The sequence below is a fragment of the Ustilaginoidea virens genome, chromosome 4 (genome assembly GCF_000687475.1).
Source record: "Ustilaginoidea virens chromosome 4, complete sequence".
Classification (NCBI taxonomy): Eukaryota; Fungi; Ascomycota; class Sordariomycetes; order Hypocreales; family Clavicipitaceae; genus Ustilaginoidea; species Ustilaginoidea virens.
The window spans coordinates 4,896,750-4,919,207 of record NC_057319.1 but is presented as its reverse complement, the minus strand read 5'-3'; the positions used below and the strand labels follow the sequence as shown (position 1 = coordinate 4,919,207).

Genomic DNA, 22,458 nt, shown 5'->3' with positions numbered 1-22,458 from the left:
AACGGCGGGCTCCGCGACGACGGGCGGCACTGGCTTGGAGTCGGCTCTGTCGAGCGAGGCTTGTGGCTTGCCTAACTAGCGGTGGTTCTGTGACAGGATTTGCCGAGGGATAACAGCTAGTTTCGAGGATGAGAGGGCTTGGCTTGATTTCCCGACCCCTGCCTCACGGGTCTCGTTTGGAAAATCCATCGGTTGCTCACCGAATAGCCTCGATGGGTAGCTGCTGCAGCCGCAACGCCCCCTTGAGGCCGATGACTGGGCATAAGTCTGCAGGGTTGTATGAATGATGGAAGTCCATAGTGGCTACGAGATACGGCACTGGATATACAGAATAAATATTGTACATGCGCCCCTGTATTGCAAGGCATTGCAGCATCGCCCTCTAATGCAAAGCATTGCAGAATCGCCCTCTAATGCAAAAGCATTAAAGCATGTCTAAACTCAGTCCGCGCCCGTCAATTCAGTCTCTCCTAGAACCCGTCCTCCTGCGGCCGCGGGTTCAAACACGCCCGATCCTGGGCCAGGACGTGGTATCTTTCCAGGAGATCTGTATGCCCGAGCTTCTGCTGGTCCGTGTAGGAGAAGTGCGCGGCGAGAGCGTCGCTGACAATGGTAACGGCTGAGACGTCGTCAGTCTAACCGCGGCGACAGTTTGAAGAGGCCACAAAAGAAGAAGAACAGGAAGGAAGAAAGGAAGCCTACATCGGTTCAACTGCTTGGGAAGCTCCATCACAAGCATATCCTCATCGCCCTTGTACGCTGGCCACGAGCCAATGTCCGTGTCAAGCACCTCATCCGCATACACGCAGATGAAGTTGATGCGGATGCGCTCCCCCATCATGTCCCACATCTTGTTGAGCTTGTACAGATGCAGCGCGTCGTTTTCGATGTTCTCCAGGAGCGAGTAGTGCATCTGCGCGGCGATGGCCCAGCTGGTGTAGCTGTCGTGCCAGACCTCCCACTTGATCTTGGAGGCGGGCGTCCGGTGCAGCGCCTTGTCGTCCGCGAGGCGGAGCCAGCGGTGGCCCTGGTGAGGCGGCTCGCCCTGCACGGCAAAGGACAAGTCGTCGGGGCCGGACCAGAGCGGGTCCTGGGACGGCTTCCACGTCGTCTTTGGGCCTTGGGGAGGGGGCGACATCTCGGGCAGGTAGGGGTGGACGGCGCCGATGGCGTAGTGGATGAAGCCCAGGGGCGGGTTGTTGATGATGTTTCCGGAAACCACCAGGTCGTTGGGGTTGTTCATCTTCCTGGTGACGAGCTGGGGGATGGCGCCGTCTTCGATCCAGAGCTGGTGCCATGCACGACACACGGGTTGTTTTTTCAGCATCAGGTTCGGGTAGGGGCAAGAAAAAAAGAAGAAGAGGAAGACGAAGAAGAAAGACGAAGCCGGTCGGGCGCCGGGGGTGCGTGGTGGAAAAAAAAACATACGATATCGTCGTCAATCTTGACATAGTATTTCCCGCGCTCCAGCTGCTGCCAGGCCTTGTAGTACGTGTTGACCCATAGCATCTCGCCTTCCACCGGGATCATGCGGTATCGTGGGTTGCTGGCAATCACCTCGTCGAGGTAGGCGCGGTCATCGCTGTCGAACGTGTTCCCTATCCAGAGCACCTCGTCCAGCCAGCCTCCGTTGTCGACCATGTTTCTCTACATGCCCCCGCCTCCCACGCACAAGCCGACGCGCAAAAGGATTTCAGCACCGTGGGGCTTCTGACCGACCGGGAAAGCGCAGCAAAAAGGGCCACGTGTGGGAGCTCTCACCTCGAGGTAGCAGAGCATGGTGCGGACCCTGTCCCGGCGGCCGTAAAACACCAGGCCGCTGACGGTGATGTTGTCCGGCTTGGGCCACGAGCTCGCGGGCGCGTGCCGCGATGCCCTCGTTCGCGTGAAGCCCGGGCGCCACGCCAGGTAGTGGTGGAGGACGGCGACGCAGTAGGCCACGGCCAGCAGCAGGCAGGCGAGCCTCCTGGCGTGTATCTTGGAGTAGAGCAGCGTCATCGCAGAGGCATGCCCGGGGCTGGTCCGGCGACGGTGCATCCGGGAGATGCGAGCACCTGTGGGGGAAAAGCCATTGGGGATATAGGCCGAGCACGTAGACTGTTTGTTGGCAGCCCTTGAAGACTAATTTTCACACACACGCACACACACGCACACACGCACACACACGCACACACGCACACACGCACACACAAAAATGAAAAGCTTGGCCGGCTGAACGGGGCAGGAGGGTGATGTCTAGGGCGCGAGGGCGCGATGGTGAGATACTTGCTTGCTTTTCGGCACCTGTTGAGAACAGATTGCAAGGGGGCCGAGGAGGTAAGGGAGGCCGGGCGCAGCCAATGAAGCCGTGATACGTACGGGATTCCGTCAAAAATTTTGGGGCCAGGGAGGATCGTGGCGGCCGTCAATGTCACGGAAGTGCCCCGGATGATGCCGCTAACTCGAACGGGTCAAGGGAACGATGGAGTAAGCCGCGGGCTAGCTCGTTACTGGAAACCGGGTCGGATGCCGCAAAACGCCGGCGCCATGATGGAGGAGGTGACCGGATGTGTAGTCTGAAGCGGAACACACAAGGCTTAGCACTCGGCAGGACAAAGACCACATCAGCCGCTGGCGGTCATTAGCTACGGCGAAAAGTTTCGAATCAAAAGGCCCAGTGACCAAGACAGACTGCAAAGGGGCATACATACTCCATGTACGGGCAGCATTAAGGCCTAGATTTTTTGCGCCTCGCAAAGAAGGAGCCAAGCATCAATGGCCACTCTACTTCTTGCTCGTCTTCCGCACTCTCTTGTCTATAATTTATTCGTCTTGGCCCCCGGAAGAGCTAGCCATTCCCCCATGCTATTCAACGCTGAGTAATTGTTCTAACCTGTGGCAGCCTAGTTTATCTACAACGCTTACCTACCTGTTGCCGCTCTAACCAGCGGCCGGCCGCCTGGCTTACCAACCAAGTTTCATCAGATTCTCTGCCAGCTGCCATGACCACTGTTCAGCAAGTGGGAAAAGGGCAAGGCGCTGGCAAGAAGCTGATTCGGCTTGTAGTAATCGCCCACCCTTCTTGTTTCAGGGGACATCTGGGCCAAGAAGGTGACGCGTATGGTGCAAGCAAACCATGGCTAGAACTGGTATAAATACCGGCTTGTACCAAGCACAAGCAGATGGAAACTCTTGATGACTACAATACCTTGGTTGTGTGCCTAAATTGCTATGATCTCGTTTCCACGCAAAACTGTCTAGTACGAGCAACAGCCACAGCATTAGCAATGCATCTCCTTCGCTCTATCATCGCCCTCGCCGCCCTCCTGGTCCCCCTTGCTGTGGCGACGACTCTTGATCCTAATGATTTTAGCAATGCCATCATTGCCGAACAACGTCCGCTATACCACAAGTATATATTGAAGGTGTGGGCTGATGGTTTCCGAGCCAAGCCATTCCTCAATCAACCACTGGGAATGATCATTATTCACGCCTATGCTGGGGACGGCCGGTTCAGGTACTCGGCGACCTTTAAATCTAGTCAAGACGCCCCTCGGATTTTTAGAGAGCCGAATCAGTCTCTGTCTCTGTCACAGCCACAGCTAGGGGGTAATCAGCCACAGACACAGCCACAGCCACAGCCACAGTCGCAGTCACAGTCACAGCTACCGGGTAAGCAGCTGCAACAGCTGCGGGGTAGCGCAAAGAGGCCAGGGAAGAATCGGTGGAATACTAATAAGCAGCGACCTGCACCTTATTAGCTTTGTTACGGAGTACGGAGTACGGAGTACATAGCCAGCCCTCTTTTCGCTCTAGTCCTACTCACCATCTCCTTTGTTTATATATCATATCGCAGGCGCAAAGGCTTTACAAGACGCATGCGCAAATCTTCCTGCACAGAATTGTCTTTGCTCTTTTCTTTTCAGGTCATCTATGCTATAGAGCGTTATGAATAGGGGCAGGGGCACAACTCGCCCTTTATTAGAATAGATTAGGTAGTATTAATCAAGGACTTTTATCAGCGCCCAATGTTCGCTAGTGAGCCACGCACACCGTGATGCCATCACTGGGCCGCCGTGACTGATAAGACGGCTCTTGATACTCGCAGACAAGCATCAAAAGAGACGGCGTACTCATCCGCATCCGCGGAAAAGGCAGACGGACCGCATATCTCCGTGGGTTTGCTTCAGCGGTTCGGGAAGTACCCGAATCCGTCCCAGCTTAACTTGGAGCAAATGGATTCAAAGTCTGTTGGACGTTGACATGATGAAGCGCCAGCGAGGGAGGCGAGGCTCTCTCCTCTTCCCCCCGCAAAGTCAAGTCTGCCAAGGCTTGTTGGAGGCTGGTAATTAATTGGTGGAGCAGCGGCCTGTGAGGGTGCATGACGTAGCCAGTCCAGTCCAGCCAAGCCCAAGCCCAAGCACCTTCCTTGATTGTCCTCGACAACGCCTTGACAGTGCCTTGACAGTGCCTTGACAGTGCCATGACAGTGCCAATGTGTCAGAAAGCAGGGAGAGAAAGCGGTATATTGTAAAGGGTTGACCTGACCTGTCTCAACAGTACTCAGGTCACCAGCTATTTATAGTGGGCACGGGGGTAACCCTAAGGGGCTACTGTTCCCTCGGTTACATGTGCCACATTCGTATCCGGACATTCCCGACACATGTGATGATCCACCGGTATCCCCGCCGACACAATGTGCAAGACGTCACCGGCTGGCGGAGCAAACACGACAGACATGCCATTTCCCACATATCTCTTTCCACAGCTTGCCAGCCTTTCCTCTTCTCATCAACCCTCCAATTTCGTCCAATTTCGTTCAATTTTTTTTTTACTTCAAATCCTCCTCCAACAAGACCAGTTGAAGCCACCCAGCAACCATGGATTTCGTCAAAAAGGCCGTTCAAGGCGTCAAGGGCAGCCAGCACAACCAGAACCCCAACAATGCGGGCCAGCAGGACTACGTTGACAAGGGTATCTATCTTGTTCCCTCTTTTCCCGACTTCCCGAGAGACTCCCGGCCGCGTGAACAGATGAATTGCATTTGTAGCCCTTGTCTTTCTCGGATGCTGACCCTTGACTCCTCCAGCCTTCGACTACGGCACCAAAAAGTCGGGCCACCCGATGGATCGCAACACCCAGGAAAAGATTACCGATGCCGGCCGCGGCGTTTACGAAAAGGTGACTGGGTAGGCAGCATGCGCGATTGATTAGGTACCTCTTCACAATGCTGTGCCCATTGACTGACCGCCAGCAGCAAAAAGGTCAACCCCAAGATCTCCAACTAACGCTAGCCGGGGGCGGAAGAGCCGAGCCGCGGCTTGGAAATGACGGGTCAAGATGTGTCCCCAGCATCAGCCAGGGGACTTGCAGGCTCAGGCTCAGGCTCAGGAACGGAAACCATTGCGTCAGAGCACGTTGTATTTTATCCGTAATCCGTAGTCCTAATCTGTACTCTGTATCACTTCCAAGCTGCTGAGTAATCCACGTGTTGATCATGGCGGTCTGCCTGGGGTCCCGGGGCCCCAAGTGATATAAATTTTGCATCCCACCAGCCTCGCTTCCGTGCGCCTCCCGACGCAACACGACACACGACAAGCCGTCACGACTTGCACGACTTGCACGACAACGCAACCATGTCTAAATTCATCCTCACCAAGCAACTTGTCCGCAAAGCATTGGCTCCCCTGCTCGAGGTCGACAACCTCGAGCTGCGGAGGAAATTCCTCACCGACTATCTCGTCCCCAACGTCACTTGGACATGCACCGGCAGTGCGCACTCTCTTGCCGGCTCACGATACAGCGTCAAGGACCACGAAGACGCAACGTTCAACAGGCTGGGCAAGAATCTCAAGGGGCCCATCAAGTTCGTCGTCACGAGGGTCATAGTCGACTCGGAGCGCGAGCAGGACGGATGGTGGTGCGCGGTTGAAGCTCGGGGGGAGGCCATCAGGATCACCGGCCAGCGATACGACAACGAGTACGCGTGGCTGATGCGGTGGAATGACGAGGGCAGGATCGACGAGATTCGGAGCTACTTTGACACCATGCTCTCCGAGCGGGTTTTGGCTGGATCCGCGTAACGAGGCACCCGGGGCAGGGCTTTTGGCGGCGTTGTCCTACTGTAGTAGCACTCCGTGTACAGCATGAGTTTTTTTTCTTTCTTTTCTTTTTATCATAATGTAACAAGGACAGAAAGAAAGAAGACAAGCCCCATCGCAACCTTTTGGCGCCCCAGCCCAGCTTGCTTTTGCCGGCATCGAAAACAACCAGACCGGACTTGAAAGCAACGTCCCCAAATACGCAGGGCACGTCCGGGATGCTGTTCTGGATACCGCCGAGGCAGATGGGGCTGTCGTCCTCGAGAGGAACGCAGTTGGATGTCGGAGCCAGGAACGGTCGCCCAGGGGTTGTTGACGCCCAAGCTAAAGTCGGGAAGGGTAGCATTGCAGTCAAAGACCCAGCCGGATGAAACGGGGCTGTACCTGACCCCCGGGACGCGCGAGTAGTACTTTCTGACGATACAAGGTTCGGAGAGTGCGCGAGAGGGCCAGAATCCCCCGTGCGGCGGTCGACAGGGGTGCAGGCACCTGGGCCGATTGTTTAAATTGCCAACGGCGACCTGGTCAACTCAACGTAGACGTTGCCGCTGGCGGAGGTTCCGTCGCCGCAGGTAGCCGACCGCTCACCGTCGAGTTTCCTGGCAGTGCTGGCCTTGGCATTGAAGACTTGCCCATGGCCCCGTCCACGGCGCAGTGGGCATCTGGCTTGCTCGTGACCCAGAGATCACTGGATCCCGTGCCGACCAAAGGCTCAAGTACAGCTTCTGCGGGGCGTGCCGATGGCGGCCTCGCCACGATACTCCTTCTTGGGTAAAGCGTCGGGCGGGGTCGTGGCGGGAAGGAACCCGGTGGTGTCCGGTCCTTGCCAGCCAGATCCACGTGTTCAATTAGCTTGGGGATGAGCCAGGGGACTTGTTCCGCTAGTTGTTCCCCTCTTTGATGGGTCAAGCGCGGGCTTTCCGGGTGCTCGGTAGTCTTTGTGATTTGGTTCCGTGTTGGTGGTGATTGGGTTGAATCTCCTGACACCCATGGTTTCCCGAATGGCTTTCGCCGCTGCCGTCACCGGCGAAAGAGTGCGCCCTTGGAACGCTGCACATGTCCGGTTCAAGCCAAAGTTCGTCTGGTGTCTAGCGGCGACACCGCTTGCTTAACGGGTATGGGGAGGGACGTTTGCCGGAGCTAGCCGAAGGCATGTCAAGTCAAAGTTTGCAAGGTCTGGCTGGGGCTTGCCCCGAGGTTCGTGTTGCATGGTTGGGCCATGGCATCTGCGTGCTATTGGGGCGCTGCCGGCGGGATGAGATCTCTCAGCTCGATCGAATGGGGAATGTTGAAATTTTGCACATTCTTTCGCCAGCAAATACCTGATTTTCGCATCGAGTACGCACGCAGTGCTCCGTACCTGGTGGCCAGATCTGAATCGCGCCTTGATTGCTGATGCCCGTTGGGCAGGACGCGCGTGATTGTGGGGCATCCGACGTTGAACCAATCGAACTGACGGACATGATAAGCCACGACAGATAGAGTTCAAAGGGCTGGCGCCACAAAGCCGGAGCGTGGCCAATGGTCCGTGTGCGGCTGAGCCCTAGGTGGCGTCGACAACTCTCTGCCCCGCGGGGAAAACAACGACCACCAAGATCCAACACCTCCGAAGCCAACACCTCCGAAGAAATCGAAAAAAAGACAGTGTCAACATGCCGAATCACCCTTCACAAACCTCTCTACGGATATAATCTCTCCCGACGCATCGATTTTTGCGACAGATGTACTGCACAATCAGCAGCAACCGGACACCGTCCCCCTCGTCAAGGGCCTAACCTTATCCAGGCGCCATGTCCACTTTCCTGCGCCTGATCTTCATTAGTTCCTTGCAGCTCAGCTGCTCTTCAAACACCTTTAGAGTTGGACGCTATTGATGCGTCAACCCCCGCATGCCAGGCTCGACCTATCAACTCATCATCTCTCTTCATCGGCTCCCAGCCGTCGATGCGTGCCGTGCGCCACGCATCAGCCAAGGGTCCATTCGTCGCTGCAATGAACCAACATTGCTGCTTAGCTTCATACCTCAGGTAGCCACGAAACGTCTGAACGATACTGCTTTGGCGGCTGGGTCCCCGCAAGCATGAGTCTAGAATCAAGTCAGAACCGGGCGAAAGCTGGCAAAAGAGCGCTGCTCCGACGGCCATGTACATGTGGAAACCAGGTTATAAAACCGTCCACGACTGGCCCTCGGAAGTGCCCAACTGCTATTTTCACTCCATCTTGCGCCTCCAAAATGTCCATGTACACCATCAACGTTGGCGTTTCGTCGGTTCTCAAGCCAGTCGTCGTCATTGCGGCCAAGCAGCACGCGAGCCTGCAGCAGTCCTTGGCCGGCGATGACCTCGTCACCAGCCCGGCGGCAGGCAACATGCCGCCAGCCCCCTCCTCGCCGCTGTGCTATCTGGCCCAACCTCGGCAGAATGTGTTGCTTCAGATTGCCATCCAGGGCGTCGACGCGCAGTTCCAGGGACAGGCTGTTACGTGCAGCCTTGCTCCCAAGAGCGGGTGGGGTGGCACCTGGGCGCCGCCCATTGCCCCGTCGCCACCGGCAACCGTTGCGGATTACTTTCCCTTTTCCCTGCCTGCCCAGAGCGTGCCGTTCGGGTACAGCGGACTGTATACCGTGACGCTCACCCCCACCAACGGCGGACCGCCGGTCGAGCTGCCGCAGCTGCTGGCCCTCGAGCTGTACGTCCTGCCCGTGGCCAAGCTGGCCAACATCTTTGACGTCGGCATCCCCCTGCTGCTTCTCCGCATGTTTGTGCTGGCGGCAACGTGCCAGAAGCTCAGCACGCCTGACGACTGGGTCTCGATGGTCGCGCGCATCGCCCACGGCTCGGCGCAGCCCTTCACGGGGCATGCGTGCAAGACCAACGAGCACTGGCTCAAGTACGAGACTGTTGGCGGGAACCCCAGCTTCGCCGGCGAGTACGGCAGCGGCGGGTTCAACCTGCCGGCTTGGCTGGACTCGTGGCGCGTCTGGAACCAGTACAAGAAGCTGACGACGGTCAACTGCTTCGACCAGGGGGCCATCGCGCAGACTGCCCTGTCGCTGGGCGTGCCCTACGAGGAGCTTTCCTGGGAGCACCACCAGGTCTACGGGTTCATCCCCAAGACACCGGAAATGATTGCGCAGACGGAGCTGGTGGGCTGGGGCCCCTGCAACAACCCCTTCTTCGAATACAAGACGTCGGACATGGTGCTGCCAGACTACGCCTCTCCGGACCGGCAGCCGTTCCGCAACCACGTGTGGATCTCGTGGTCCCGCGGCAAGGCCCTGAGCGAGGAGCTGAGGGCCGAGTTCAACCAGCTCGTTCGCGGAGACGGCAACTACCCTTCGCAGGCGGCCGCGTTTGAGAAGGACCACGGCTTGACCATGCTGATGATTGACTCGTGCGCCGGGCCGCACACGGGCACCGAATCTCGCGCAGAGTACGAAGCCACCAAGCTGCTCGTGTCGACCCCCTTTGCCGACAACTTCTCCAGCTACGTCAAGAGCAACACCAAGAGCAGCCCGGGGCGCTGGGCCGAGGCGCACAGCATCGGACCCGGCGTCACGCAGCACTCGGGCGGCACCCCGCCCGTCGAACACACCCACTTCCTGCCCCCGGGAACGGAATCCGCCTTCTCCAGCATGATCCAGGACATCAAGGACCAAGACCTGCCCAGCTACCGGCCGCAGGACCCGAGCCAGCTCTTCACCGGCGACCTCGACCTGGTGAGCAAGAGGTTCCAGGCGCTGGTCCAGAACAGCCTCGGCGGCTACGGGTGCGCGCTGACGGGCCCCGTGCCCATCCGGCCCTACGAGGCCAGCGACGGGAGCAGCGCGTCCGAGTACAAGTTTGGCTACACGACGACGCGGAACCCCGACGACCGGGACGGGCTGCGGTTCGTGTCGCTCCAGTTTTACGTGTACAAGAGCGGGCAGCTGGCCACGGACGGGCTGGCCACGCGGCTGGCCCTGCTGAGCCTGACGTCGGCCAACGCGCAGCGGCTGGGGCCGGAGACGACGTCGGGGACGTACGTGTCGGCGTTTGCCAACATGCGGGCGTTTACGCTCTACAACGTGGCGGTGCGGATGTCGGGGCCCTTGTTCTTTGCCGATTTCGGCAGCGCGGCGGCGACGCAGGTTGCCATCGACTTGGCTCAAGATATGAGGGGAGGGAACTACTAAGCGCGAGACGTTTGTTGGCGCTTGGCAGCCAACCGCATCGCTGCTGCCCTGGAGGAAAGCTGGAGGAAAGCTGGAGCAAAGCTGGAGCAAAGCTGGAGCAAAGCTGGAGCAAAGCTGGAGCAAAGCTGGAGCAAAGCTGGAGCAAAGCTGGAGCAAAGCTGGAGCAAAGCTGGAGCAAAGCTGGAGCAAAGCTGGAGCAAAGCTGGAGCAAAGCTGGAGCAAAGCTGGAGCAAAGCTGGAGCAAAGCTGGAGCAAAGCTGGAGCAAAGCTGGAGCAAAGCTGGAGCAAAGCTGGAGCAAAGCTGGAGCAAAGCTGGAGCAAAGCTGGAGCAAAGCTGGAGCAAAGCTGGAGCAAAGCTGGGGGGGGGGAAGCGTTGAGGCGGTCAAATGAAGCGGGTTTCGTGCAGACCAGCCCACTGCCAGCATCCATGCCGCAGGCGCGGACAGCACCGTAAACAGCGCCGCACAGGACCGGGGTCACCCAAGTCGTTGCTGGCCGGATTCCCCGCGCAGTACTCTGTAAACAATAAACGCATGCAATGCCGTCTTGTCCATCCCCGAATGTGACCCGTCCGAGCCAGGAACGGAACCCCCCGAGCGAGGGCAGGGCCCCACCAGCAGACCGGCACTATGTAATAAAGGCCCATGCGGGTTGCGGGGGTTGCATGAACGCCCCCTATTTGCCATCTGCCAACTGCCTGCCAACTGCCTGCCAACTGCCTGCCATCTGCCTGCCGTCTGCCTGCCGTCTGCCTGCCGTCTGCCCAACCGCCATTCCTATTGGCGGGGGCAGGGGAAGGGGTCGGGAGGCCGCGGCGCACGGCCCCTGACTATCGAGAAAGCTGGTGAAGCTCTCTGACACCGTCACAACGCTATTTGCTTGGGCGTCGGTGCGGCACAAAGCCATCAGCCCCTGGCGGCCGGTTCACCGTTGATGATTGATGATGAGGCGGACATGACATGACGCATGACGGACAGTCCCGTCAACTGGTCCACGTCCATGGATGGGCCTCGATAAAGACCGGCTCGGATGCTCCTTCCTCGCCGCGCAAGTCCCCAGCACCGGCTGCCGTCTTCCTCACTCTCTTGTCCTCGTCGTCGCCTCGCCAAACCTCCCCCTTCCCCCCCCCATATCACCAGCCATGCGCTTCCCCCCCCTCCTGGCCATCGCGGCCCTCGCCGCCACCGCCACCGCCCTCGCCGACGCCGCCGCCCTCGTCGCCCAGATCAAGGCCCTCAAGGCCCAGACGGCGGACCTCGGCGCCGCCGTCGCCTCCTGGGACGGCGGCCCCTTGTCCGCCCTCCCCATCACCGCCGACGCCGCCGCGCTGCTGCAGCGCACCAGGGCCGCCGCCCGGCTCGCCAACCAGTCCGCCCGCCTGGCCGGCAACCAGGCCCTCGCCGCCGCCCTCGCCGCCGCCCAGCTCTGCCAGGCCGTCCCGCCCGCCCTGCAGGCCATGGTGGACGCCAAGCCCAAGTTCGACGGCCTCGTCTTCTTGTCGCCCGTCGTGCTGGGCGACCTCGAGATGCAGCGCGACGCGTCGCGCGACCTTGGCCAAGCCCTCGTCGCCAAGCTGCCGGCCAGCTGGGCCGCGGTGGCCAAGTCCCTGGTCAAGGGGGTGGACGATGCGTTTGCGGCGGCCATTGACAAGTACAGCGTGTTTGCGGTTTGAAGGAAGGGGGGGGCGGGGGCAAAGAGCAGGAACAGATGGAAAATGCGGCGAGAACTTTGTTGCTGGGTCGTTTTGGTGTCGGGGTTGTACCACGGGAACAAAGCTAATTGACTGTTTTGAATGCCGACCAGAGGCAACAAGCTTTACTGGGGCACTCGGCATGACGTTGACAGTCGGTGACATTGACAGCCGGCGTAATCATGACCCTCGTACGCTTTGCTTCGTCCCGTACGTCACCGTCAACAGTCCGCACTTGATGGGCAGAAATCGACCCTCAGTCTTTCCTTCATCCCGTCCAGATCAACAGTCCCACAGCCCCCCTTTGACATGCCAAATGGGCAATTCAACAGCGTATCTCGTCTGGCGGTTCAAGCCCCCTCCGCCGCGAGATTCAAGTCCCCCTCGCCAACCTCGCATCTCCAGCCAAACTCGTCCGCCGCTTTCCCCGACTGTATCGCCTTCAGATGCGACAGCAGCTTCAGGCAGACGGGCCCAGCACCGGCCTGGCCGTCGGGAATATACGTGACGACGTCGGCGTCGGCCGCGGCGCTGACGCGCGGCCCGGCAGCCAGGCCACCCGGCGCGGCGCCCCGGCGACGCGTGATGCTCCGGATGGGCACCAACGCCGCCGCGGTGCCGGCGGCAAACACCTCGCTAAAGGACGGCAGCTCGGCGTACTTGACGGGCCGCTTCTCCACCTTCCACCCCCAGCCGCGCGCGATCCGCTGGACGCTGTCGCTCGTCACGCTGTCGATGACGCACTTGGAATCCGGCACCACCAGAGTCACGTCGTCGTCGCCGTCACCGCCGCCGCCGCCGCCGCCGCCGCCGCCCACGACGCCGATGAAGCCGGACGTGCTAAACTCGTCAATCTCCTCGCGCTTGGCGCTATCCAGGTGCAGCGTGATGCCGTAGCCCTCCTGCTTCGCCCTGCCGCTCCACCTCATCACCGGGGCGTAGTTGCCGCCCACCTTGACGTGGCCGGTGCCGTTGGGCGCGGCGCGGTCAAACTCGTCCAGGACGAGCGCCTTGACCGGCTGCGAGCCGTGGTACACCCCGGTCGGCAGGACAAAGACGCAAAACGTGTACTCGTCCGGAGGGTCCAGCCCCAGCTGGGCGCTCGAGCCGTACAGCTGAGGGCGGATGTACATGCCGCCCCCGGTCTCGTGCGGGGGCACGAACTCGGCGTTGCGGGCGACGGCAGCGCGGCAGGCCCGCATGAACAGCTCGACGGGCACCTCGGGCATCGAGACGACCTGGGCCGAGCGCTGGAGCCGCTCCGCGTTTCGGCGCGGCCGGAAGATGCAGATGCCGCCGTCGCCCGGCGTGCGGAAGGCCTTGAGCCCCTCGTACGCTTGCTGCCCGTAGTTGAGGGCGGGGGCCATGCCGTGGATGCGCATGAACGGATCGGCCACGAAGCGGAGAGGGCTCCATTCTCCGGTGGTTTGGGAGTAGGTCGATTCGACGTGACCGTTGACTGCGGCGGCCGGGGGGGAGAAAGCACGCACATGTTAGCTGTCTGTTTGATCCAGGCGGGAATGGAATAGTCTGCGCTCTTCTTCATGAAGCCCATGAAGCCATGCGAGCGAAACCACCTACCCTCGCGGACCCTGAATCCCATATTAGACCAGTCAATGGTGGTTACCGGCGGGGGAGGGAAAGCACCCATTGTGGCTGTCGTCGTCGTCGTAGTCGTACAATAGTCGTCGCACAATAGTCGTCGTACAATAGCCGTCGTATAACAGTCGTCGTACGGATTACAATGGTCAAGAGACGATGTTGCCGTATGCTTCTGAAAGCAGTCCTTGGGGCACGAACTGCTAAGCAAATCCTTTAACCTTGGCGGAAGTGAGCTGACTGGCTCGTGCCCGACATCGGCAGTCAGCAGTGGGGTTCCCTTCAGCCGCGCTTCCCCACCGTCGTGGCATCGTGGCACACTTATGCCCAACCGCGTCTTCCACCAACCACAAGCTACGGACGGGTCCACGAGGCCACGATCCCTTCGCAATTCCCTTTTTTTTTATATGTTTATTTTTTTTATATACACATTGAAGGGGTTTCATCATCCATACAGTGGAAAAGAATGTGGAAAAGAACGTGGAAAAGAACGTGGAAAAGAACGTGGATAGTAAAATTCTACCAGTCAGCTCAAACATATATTTTTGCAAACCCATCATCCTTCGTAACCCTGGTTTTCCCCCCGGTTTTTTTTTTTTTTTTTGGCTCTAGATTTCGCAACAAGAACCACCTCGTCAACGATCCCTGTTTTCCCCTCATCTTGTCGCGTCGGGTCAACTTGCTTCACCGTCCTCTAGGCCCCTGTTGTCCTTTTCAACCTTCCCTCCCGAATCCCGTTTCCTCATCATTCATGTGCAGATTTGCCTTGGCAGCAACTGTGTTGGAATGGCCTCTTCCGTTGCGCCCACTTTGTCATTCAAATGCCCCCGAATCAGCCAGAACGCCTCGCAAATCTTCAAACTTGTGTGGTGATTTTTTCATTAATACGTTACAAATAATATAAAATTATGAGGAGACCAGTCGCTGGAGACAGCTCAGTACACCTATTGCGGGAATTGTTAGCAAAAAAAAAAAAAAAAAAAAAAAAAAAAACACAACACAAAAAAAAGGGGGGGTCCCGACGTCTTCAAGTCAAACAAGTGGCACGTACCGCTAACACCTTGGGTCAAGGTGGACGCTGCTTCAGTACTCCTATTGCCAAGACTGACCGTCACGACATTGTCAACAATGTGCCGCTTTCCCAGCTTGTTGGCCCACTTGAACACTTTTTCGTCTTCCCGGCCATCCCCGACAACCATGAGAAAGTCGACAGGCTTGGCCTTCTCACCACCATCCGACGTGGTGTGGCCGTTGAGCTTCTCAAAAACCTTGTGCGCAGCTGTGCTCTTGGTCCAGTCGAGGGGTTCGACCGCAATCATTCCGTCCAAGACGATGGCATGGACTTTCAATGACTCGCAAGCATCGTTGACGTGGCTGGCGCAGTCGGCGGCGAGCCGAGTGGCGGCCTCGAGGTCCTCTGCTCCGGCGTAGTGGAATAAAATGCTGCATCGACGCTCCTCGAGCTCTGCACCAGGGGTACGGTCCAGGTAGTACCGGAGAATCTCCTTGACAGCAGTCTTCCAGTTTCCAATCTGAACCCCGTCCGACATCTCCACCCATCTCTCAGAGCCGCAGTCCTTTACGTAGCAACCGTTCTCCGCGATGAGCCCGAGACCGGGTACCCTGCGGAACACATGGTCGACCTCTTCTGGCTGGCGACCCGACATGACGTAGACAATGTTGCGTTCGTCTAGCAGCAGATCGTTCAGCACATCCAAGGTTCGCTGAGGGCTGACGGGGATGATCTTGTTGACAGGGCCCCAGCTGACCAGAGTGCCTTCGTAATCCAGCATGAACAGGCGCCGACTTGACTTTTCATACCTTCTGCAAACGTCCGGGATGGAGAGTCGGGGGACAGATGTCTGGTCGCGCTTATGTTGCTCCTCGTAGGCTCGGTCGAGGTGGGAGAGCAATTCGCCGAACCAGTGGGACCCGGTATGCCGCGCAACCGACTCGTACAGCTTCTCCCATCGACGTGCTTTCTCATCCTGCCCCATTTCCAGGGCCTGCTTGATAGCGTCGGCACATTGGCGATAGTCCCAGGGGTTTACCGCGAGCTCGCTGTTCCCAAAGAGAGAGGAAGTGCCAGTGAACTCGGACAAGATGAGCGAGCCGTTTTTATGGTCCGGGTACATCTTGCCGTCCTGGCAGAAAACGTACTCGTGTGACGTCAAATTCATGCCCTCGCGCTGGCTTGTGATCATGAGCGCGTCCGCGATTGTCAGAAGCGCTAGGTACTGCGCGTAATCGATGTCCTGCTTCAGGTAAACAACAGGCTGGTATGCTAGGTTGGCCCACGTGGAGTTGACACGAGTGACAATGTCGGAGACTGTGGCGTCGAGGTCGCTGTTTTGGCTCGACGACAGGGCTACCTGGATCAGGACTGTGTGCTCCCGCCACTGAGGGTTCTTGTTCAGAAACAGCTCGTATGACAGCAGCTTTTGCCGAACACCGCGTACGTGGTCCAGCTTGTCTCGTGCCACAATGAGCCTTTTGCCCTTGTATCTCTCCTGAAGGATGTGCAGCCATCGGACGACGTCTTGCTTGCCCCGGTTCCTCTCCAAGCTGACGGGATCGATGCCGATGGCGGTGTTGATGACATCCACAAAACGTTCTTCCATCTCGATGCCTTCTGGAGTTGCCTCGACACTGAGAATTCTGCTGCAGGTTTGGAGAAAGTGGCGAGTGTACTCGTGAATCTGGAAACCGACCAGATTGGCACCGAGCATGCCCTCGAGAAGCTGTTTTCGAACCGCCAGGCAACGGAAGACTTCGGATGACGGGAATGCGACGTGCAGGAAGAAACCAATCTTGGCATCGGGTAGCTTCTTGCGAACCATGCCGGGCACCAGCAGCAGGTGGTAATCGTGGACCCAGATCACATCCCCTCGCTTCCAGTTCTGGACAATCTTGTCCGCAAAAGCCTGGTTCACGTTGACGTAGTACTTCCAAGAATGGTCCTCGTATGCCTTGCTCTTTGGATTGTCGGGTATCTGGTAGTGGAAGACGGGCCACAGGATCTGCTTGCAAAAATGGGTGTAATGCCCATCGAAATCCTTGTCGGAACAAAAGACTGTGAGCATGTCGTACTCGTTGGCTAGGGTGTCTTCAATGTCTGTTTTCTGCTGCGTCCCATCAAGTGCATCGGTGGGCATTCCCAACGTGCCCACCCACATGTAATCCCCCAGCTTGCCATCCCGAGACGCAGCCTCGGCAGCATGTCGAAGCCCCCCGTTTCCTTGATCCGCGTCCACCACCGTCCAGGGAGCCGAGGAGAAGACGCGATCATGGCTGTCGCTGCGCATGTGAGCCTTTGGCTGCACCAAGCCTCGACGACCGAGCTCGCGCGCCTTCTCCAAGGTCCTGTCGCGCTCGAAAAGGGCCGCCGGAGGAGGCGAGTTGGCACGGGATAAAGGCTGGTTGGCACGGGAACCCCACTTTGACGTCAATTCATCTGGCGAGCCAAGCTCGTGAGGAAAATGAATGCGAAACCCATCTTCGTTGGCAAAGGGATCAGGTGATGCCGACTCGTCCGTAGGAGTGTGAGGTGGGGTGATGACGGGTCGCGGATCAAAGAGACTGGGCTGCACCTCGGCGGGAGGAGCAGGCGGCGGCTGCCGTGGCGGAATGGTTGTCTTGGATCGTCTTCGTAGCGTGTTTCTCCGAGGCGGCGTGCCAGGAAGATTGAACTGAACGGTTTTGGGAAGGAAACTTTTTTTTTATTTCGTCATGTTTGAGTAGGTGGTGGTCAAAGAGCCGAGCAGGCGGGGGTTGGAGGGGGGGGGGCTTACAGTGAACAGACAAAGACAGTCATGATTGGCAGTAGCTTTGGCGAATGCCAGGAGGCGGCTTGCAGTTGCTGGACGTGGTTTTACTCGTCTCGGGTTCGATCCTTTGACGCAATGGATTGCAATGTAGCTGCTTGGTTGGGCAACTTGGGCAACTGGCAACCCGGGCAACTCGTCGAGATTTTGCGCTTGGTCTTAGCTCCAGCGAGCGGTGCAGCCGTGATAGCCTAGCAGTGCATGTGGGATGTGGATGAGCTAATTCAGCCAGACACTAAAGGGAACAGGCGGTAAAATGAAGGAGCCTGGCGACTTGACCCTCGAGGTGTTGTTGTTGATGGTCTGACTAGAAAGAACGACGCAACATGGACGAGAATCGGCATGGAGAGGGGTGTGATTGTTGAAATACGCAGGGATGATAATGTGAAGAGGGGCAAAACCCGTCCTTGCTCCAAGGAGGGCCAAGGAGGGGCCAAGGATGATGGGCCAAGGATGATGGGCCAAGGATGATGGACCAAGGATGGGCCCAGGATCGATTGATGGCTTCGAGACGGTTGGGGGTGGCCGCGAGGTATGTTTTGGCGCAAGGCAAGTCGTCGTCGGACCGTCGTCAGGCCCTGGGAAACAAGTCAAGTTTGACATTGACACATGGGAACTGGGTTGGGTGAGCCTGTTGGCATTGGCTCGGCGGGCTACATGTGCGGGCTACGCACAGCCGCTACGCACAGCCGCTACGCACAGCCAGGCGTACCAAACTGTACGTACCATGGAGGCCCACCTGAGCTAATACGTAGTGGACATTGGACAGCGCAAAAGTATATGTCAGGCGCTCGCCCAGCACATTTCATGTTTTTTTTTTCTTTTACGTTACAGTTGCCGTTTAGAGGCTGAGATTGGGGCTTCCCACCCCCCCCCCCCCCCCCTCCCCCCCGCAGATGCGCAGATGCGCAACCTCGCGGGCGCCATCTCTGCTCTTGCATCTGGCCAACCTTGCTTGACCCGAGATGGCATCGTCTTGCCGAAGAGGTCAACTGATCGCCTTTTGGCCGGCAGCGCGTCTGTGCGCTGTGCGCCGTGCGCTGTGCTTACTGCCTGGAGCCAGCCTGGGCGTGGGCTGGAAGCTTCTAGCGGGTTGGAGCGGGTTGAGCTTGCTCGTGTCCCCCCCAAAGGTGCCGCCCAGTCCCACCAGACAGGACCGGCCGTTGACAACGTGCCCCGTTATGAAGTCGTGACGTAATAAATTGTCGTGATTTGGATTTGGCCCTTGGACGAAAACAGGAATTGCAAAGACCCAGCGGCCCGGTCTCCATTCCCAGCCAATGAACAGAACAAGATACGGGGGAAATGGAAAATCCAAAAGCTCGATCGATCGACACCCAAATCTGACGTAACATTCACTCACTTGCTTGCCTGGGCTGGCTGGGCTGGGCTGGGCTGGGCTGGAGGATTTCTTCCGTCAACGACGCTGACCTGGGATTGTTCATTCGATAGCCAAGAAATGGGGCGCAGTCATGATTCGGGACGGGATTCTTAGATGCTGAACTCGGGTACGGAGTACGTGCATGTACGGAGTACATTAAGGGAGTATCCCTCGGGGCGCTTTGAACCCCTTGGCCGCAGCAAAGTCCATGTCGAGGTCAACGCCGCGCCAACGTGGCAGTTTACATCAATACCAGCAAGACCTGGGGCGGGGGCGGGGAGGGGGGGCTAAATTCCGCCTGCAACTGGCTGGGGGCAGACGACGTGCTCAGTGCTCAGCCATGTGTTCCCACACAAGCGGCTTGGATTTGAACGCAAAGACTCGTTTAGGAAAAGGACAGATCTCAGCCGGCCTGCTACAGTAGGGAAACATCGAGTTGGATGCACCCAGATGCCTGCTCCCAGATGGCACCTTCCTCGATTCGTATGTTGGTTGCTCTGTTGCAGCAGCAAGAGCGCCTGGCTCCCGCTTTCCCGCCTTGCCGCCCTCGCCCTGCCTGCCCTCTTGCCCTCTTGCCCTCTTGCCCTCTTGCCCTTTCGCGCGTTTCGCTGAGGCATTTCCCCGAGGCATTTCGCCGAGCCCGGAACAAGCCGGTTCGAACATGGCCATAAACCCCATCGCCCATTGAGGTAATATGGCATCCCGCCAAGCTCCAAGGATAAGAAACGTCCCATCATCCGTGGTTCAGCATCCAGGGTTCAGCATCCATGGTTCAGCATCCATGGTTCAGCATCCAAGGTTCAGCATCCATGGTTCAGTTTCAACCCACGGATCTGGCCGAGTACTACCGAGTACGGAGTAGTACTGTAGGTGTCGAAGCTTGGGAATGCAAGGAGGCAGGGGGCTCCTGTGGCGCTCCTTCCCTCAAAGTCGGGCATCAAGCACAAGCACAAGCACAAGCACAAGCACAAGCACAGGGCAGGGCCAAGGCTGCGAACGGCTAGCCCCTTGCTGTAGCCTAGCCTAGCCTAGCCTAGCTAGCCTCGTTGTCGACGTTGTCCGGTTGTTGCCGCTGGACTTTCAACACCAGACAGATCCAGGTCAGGCTTCAAGACAGGACGGCACGCCAAAGACGCACAGCAATGCAATCACGCCGCGGCCAACACTCAGAGGCAGGGCTTTGTGCGACTCCAACATATGGAAAGCGGCCACGACCGAAATCCGATGATGCAGACTACGTGCGCAGCGCAGCGCAGCCCGGCCCAGCCCGGCCCAGCCCGGCCCAGCCCGGCCCAGCCTACACATGGTTTGCCAAGTGCCTGCCTATCAATCGCAAATGCCTATCGCCATGTATGTATGTAGGTAGGTATTGGTTTATGTCGTCTCAGAACGCTGCAGCGTGTCGGTGTGGCTCGCTCACTTGCTCCCTTCAACAGGGCCATTTCAAGCTCTGGTGCCTGATTTCCAAAACCAAGGTTACATTTTGTGGCCACATGTACACACGGGATTCATGACAGAAACGGACAGCAAACCAAAGCATCACCCGGGTTCCCTTTGAAGCCGGGAGTTCCATCATGCGATTGCTGGGGCTCTGAATCTTCCAACTCTGCACATGAAAATTGACAAACCAATCGAGAGCGCAGGTTCGCCACCCTCATTTCCGGATCGATTCTTCCCCCCATGACTTGCACGCCTGCAGAACGACAAGAGCTGTCCCCATGTGGCAGACCCAAGGTCTCCGGTTCGCCAGGCTTTAGACGCGCACCCGCACCTTGAAGAATGCGACATTTGCCCCGTCATCACAACCGTCCTTCCCGTCGCAACATATCGAAACTAGCCGGCGCTATCTACTACCCCTTGAAGTCTCGAGACCAAGTCAAGACAATGGGGGGAAATCAAATGCGACGTTTCTGGCTTGGTCTGGTTGGGCTTCCCTTCCTTCCTCTCTCCCCTTCTTCCGTTCGTACCGAAAAGGGACCAGCATGATGACTTGCTGCCCGATTTGTGGCATGGAGGCATGTCAAGTGCTGCAGTGATTTTCCAGCCACAGTGGGCAGGGTCTAGGCCCTCGTGATTTCCATGCAGTTTTCGCAGCAAACCCGTCCAGATGACCATTGCGACGCGCAATAGCTGCATGTTCCCACAGTGCCCGGCTCAAACGGCCGCCAAGCCGTGTCTAGCTGGCTATTCACGGGAAGAAGCAGCGTGGCGGCGCAAGCCCCGCATGCCGACCCGACGCCTTCGCCCACGACTTTCTCTGTCGACTGTCTAGCGTCACATTCTTTTATCCAATGGTTGGAAATGAAGTCTGATGGTGATTGGCGCGTGGCTCCCAGCCCGCTCTTCGAGGCAAAGATAACGGACTTCTGTGACCTCGGGCCGCTGGACTCTACGTCGATCCATTCAACGGGAATCCCAAACGACTTGCCAAGTATGCATCCATCCTATCCGTCCTTCGCTCCCCTACCCTTGACTTGGATAGGAGTGGGATCCATGATGTAGAGCGATACGTGCTTCATCTTGTCCAACGGGTTGATGCATTTCCAATGACGGCTACCACCGTATTATCTGGGAACCTGCAGTATCACCCTGCAGAGTCCAATAAGCCCGCGAGAGAGCTGTAAAGAATTTGTGAGTGTGACGCCATCGTTGGTATTCGTCGGTATACATGGCCAGGCGTCGGAGCCAGCACTGTGCTTTAGGAAGCGACTATTCGGTCATGTTGGTGCAAGCCGCCCAGGGTGACCTGGGGGAGACAACACGGTTGGCCGTCGTTGAATTTTTGAATTTCAAGAAAGGCATGATTAAAAAAAAAAAACTCATTCCGACTGCATTTTACATTCATGTCAGTCTGGGCTTGCTTGCGCTCGGCCTTCCCGCCGCTTATCATTCCACACCAGCATGAAGGAATAACTCGCTGTAATCAAGAGTCGACGTTGGGCACGCCTCAAAACCTGAGCTTGGATCTCCGGAGCCCCCCCCCAGGTTTGAAAGGCTTGGGTATTGGCATGCATGCGGAATGAAGTCCGTACCGAGGAAATAGTAAGCCTGCTATTGGTGGATGTACTGGCATGATTGGCAACGGCACGCCACCGTCGGGCTCGGCCTCGAATCAGTTTTGCCCACAAATCTTTGGCTGCTGAAACCAAGTTTTCCCTTGGCAGAGAGCAGCAAGGCGGCTATGAGACGCATAACTGGGGACTCCAAGCATACCTACCTTGTGCGGAGAACCCCAGTGTGATGCGAGTCGAGGGTTATACCTGCGGCGGCCGCACTTTGGATATCGCTGCCCCTTGGGAAAACGGGATTTCGAATTTCTCGGTGAAGCTCGGGCGCCCTGGGTGCCCAAGTTGGGTGCTGGCAAGATTCGGCACTGACTTTCGAGGCCGAAGGAATGGTGACAGCTCTTGCCGCTGCTCCATACCCATCCGTCAAAACCGGACCTTTCCCTTATCAGCGACATCATCATGCGTGCCCAAATGAATCCGAAGCAGCCAACCCTTGGCCCTTTCCACTCGACAAACACTGCGTCGACACGTCCATCATGGCCTTGATGCAAAAAATCGCGAAGGAATGTCTGCAAAGCTCATGCTAGACGTCCAGCCTCGCCGTGTGGTTCCGGTGCAGCTGCCCTTCGCGCATCTCTAGCACAAGCCGTCGCAGCTTACAGGCAGCTCTGCTTATCCTCGGCTGAAGATATCCATCACTGC

General features: G+C 57.9%; 7 protein-coding genes across 7 annotated transcripts; 4 read left to right on the top strand and 3 right to left on the bottom strand.

Moving 5' to 3' along the window:
* Window positions 1-470: 470 nt before the first annotated feature.
* On the bottom strand, window positions 471-2,037 carry UV8b_05804 (uncharacterized protein; the record flags this gene model as incomplete). Its single annotated transcript, XM_043143301.1, has 4 exons — window positions 471-619; window positions 703-1,288; window positions 1,429-1,647; window positions 1,762-2,037. The coding sequence occupies 4 exons, from the start codon at window positions 2,035-2,037 to the stop codon at window positions 471-473; spliced, it is 1,230 nt and encodes a 409-aa protein (XP_042999234.1).
* A 2,822-nt stretch (window positions 2,038-4,859) lies between these two features.
* Window positions 4,860-5,267, top strand: UV8b_05803 (uncharacterized protein; the record flags this gene model as incomplete). Its single annotated transcript, XM_043143300.1, has 3 exons — window positions 4,860-4,953; window positions 5,069-5,168; window positions 5,237-5,267. 3 exons carry the CDS (start codon window positions 4,860-4,862, stop codon window positions 5,265-5,267), a joined length of 225 nt encoding a protein of 74 aa, XP_042999233.1.
* A 348-nt stretch (window positions 5,268-5,615) lies between these two features.
* On the top strand, window positions 5,616-6,062 carry UV8b_05802 (uncharacterized protein; the record flags this gene model as incomplete). The annotated part of the gene is made up of 1 exon (XM_043143299.1): window positions 5,616-6,062. The coding sequence occupies one exon, from the start codon at window positions 5,616-5,618 to the stop codon at window positions 6,060-6,062; it is 447 nt and encodes a 148-aa protein (XP_042999232.1).
* Window positions 6,063-8,313: 2,251 nt separating this feature from the next.
* Window positions 8,314-10,254, top strand: UV8b_05801 (uncharacterized protein; the record flags this gene model as incomplete). Its single annotated transcript, XM_043143298.1, has 1 exon — window positions 8,314-10,254. The coding sequence occupies one exon, from the start codon at window positions 8,314-8,316 to the stop codon at window positions 10,252-10,254; it is 1,941 nt and encodes a 646-aa protein (XP_042999231.1).
* A 1,141-nt stretch (window positions 10,255-11,395) lies between these two features.
* UV8b_05800 (uncharacterized protein) lies at window positions 11,396-11,926 on the top strand (the record flags this gene model as incomplete). The annotated part of the gene is made up of 1 exon (XM_043143297.1): window positions 11,396-11,926. One exon carries the CDS (start codon window positions 11,396-11,398, stop codon window positions 11,924-11,926), a length of 531 nt encoding a protein of 176 aa, XP_042999230.1.
* Window positions 11,927-12,294: 368 nt separating this feature from the next.
* Window positions 12,295-13,595, bottom strand: UV8b_05799 (uncharacterized protein; the record flags this gene model as incomplete). The annotated part of the gene is made up of 2 exons (XM_043143296.1): window positions 12,295-13,403; window positions 13,526-13,595. 2 exons carry the CDS (start codon window positions 13,593-13,595, stop codon window positions 12,295-12,297), a joined length of 1,179 nt encoding a protein of 392 aa, XP_042999229.1.
* Window positions 13,596-14,449: 854 nt separating this feature from the next.
* On the bottom strand, window positions 14,450-17,357 carry UV8b_05798 (uncharacterized protein; the record flags this gene model as incomplete). The annotated part of the gene is made up of 3 exons (XM_043143295.1): window positions 14,450-14,487; window positions 14,595-17,254; window positions 17,335-17,357. The coding sequence occupies 3 exons, from the start codon at window positions 17,355-17,357 to the stop codon at window positions 14,450-14,452; spliced, it is 2,721 nt and encodes a 906-aa protein (XP_042999228.1).
* Between the last annotated feature and the right edge of the window lie 5,101 nt (window positions 17,358-22,458).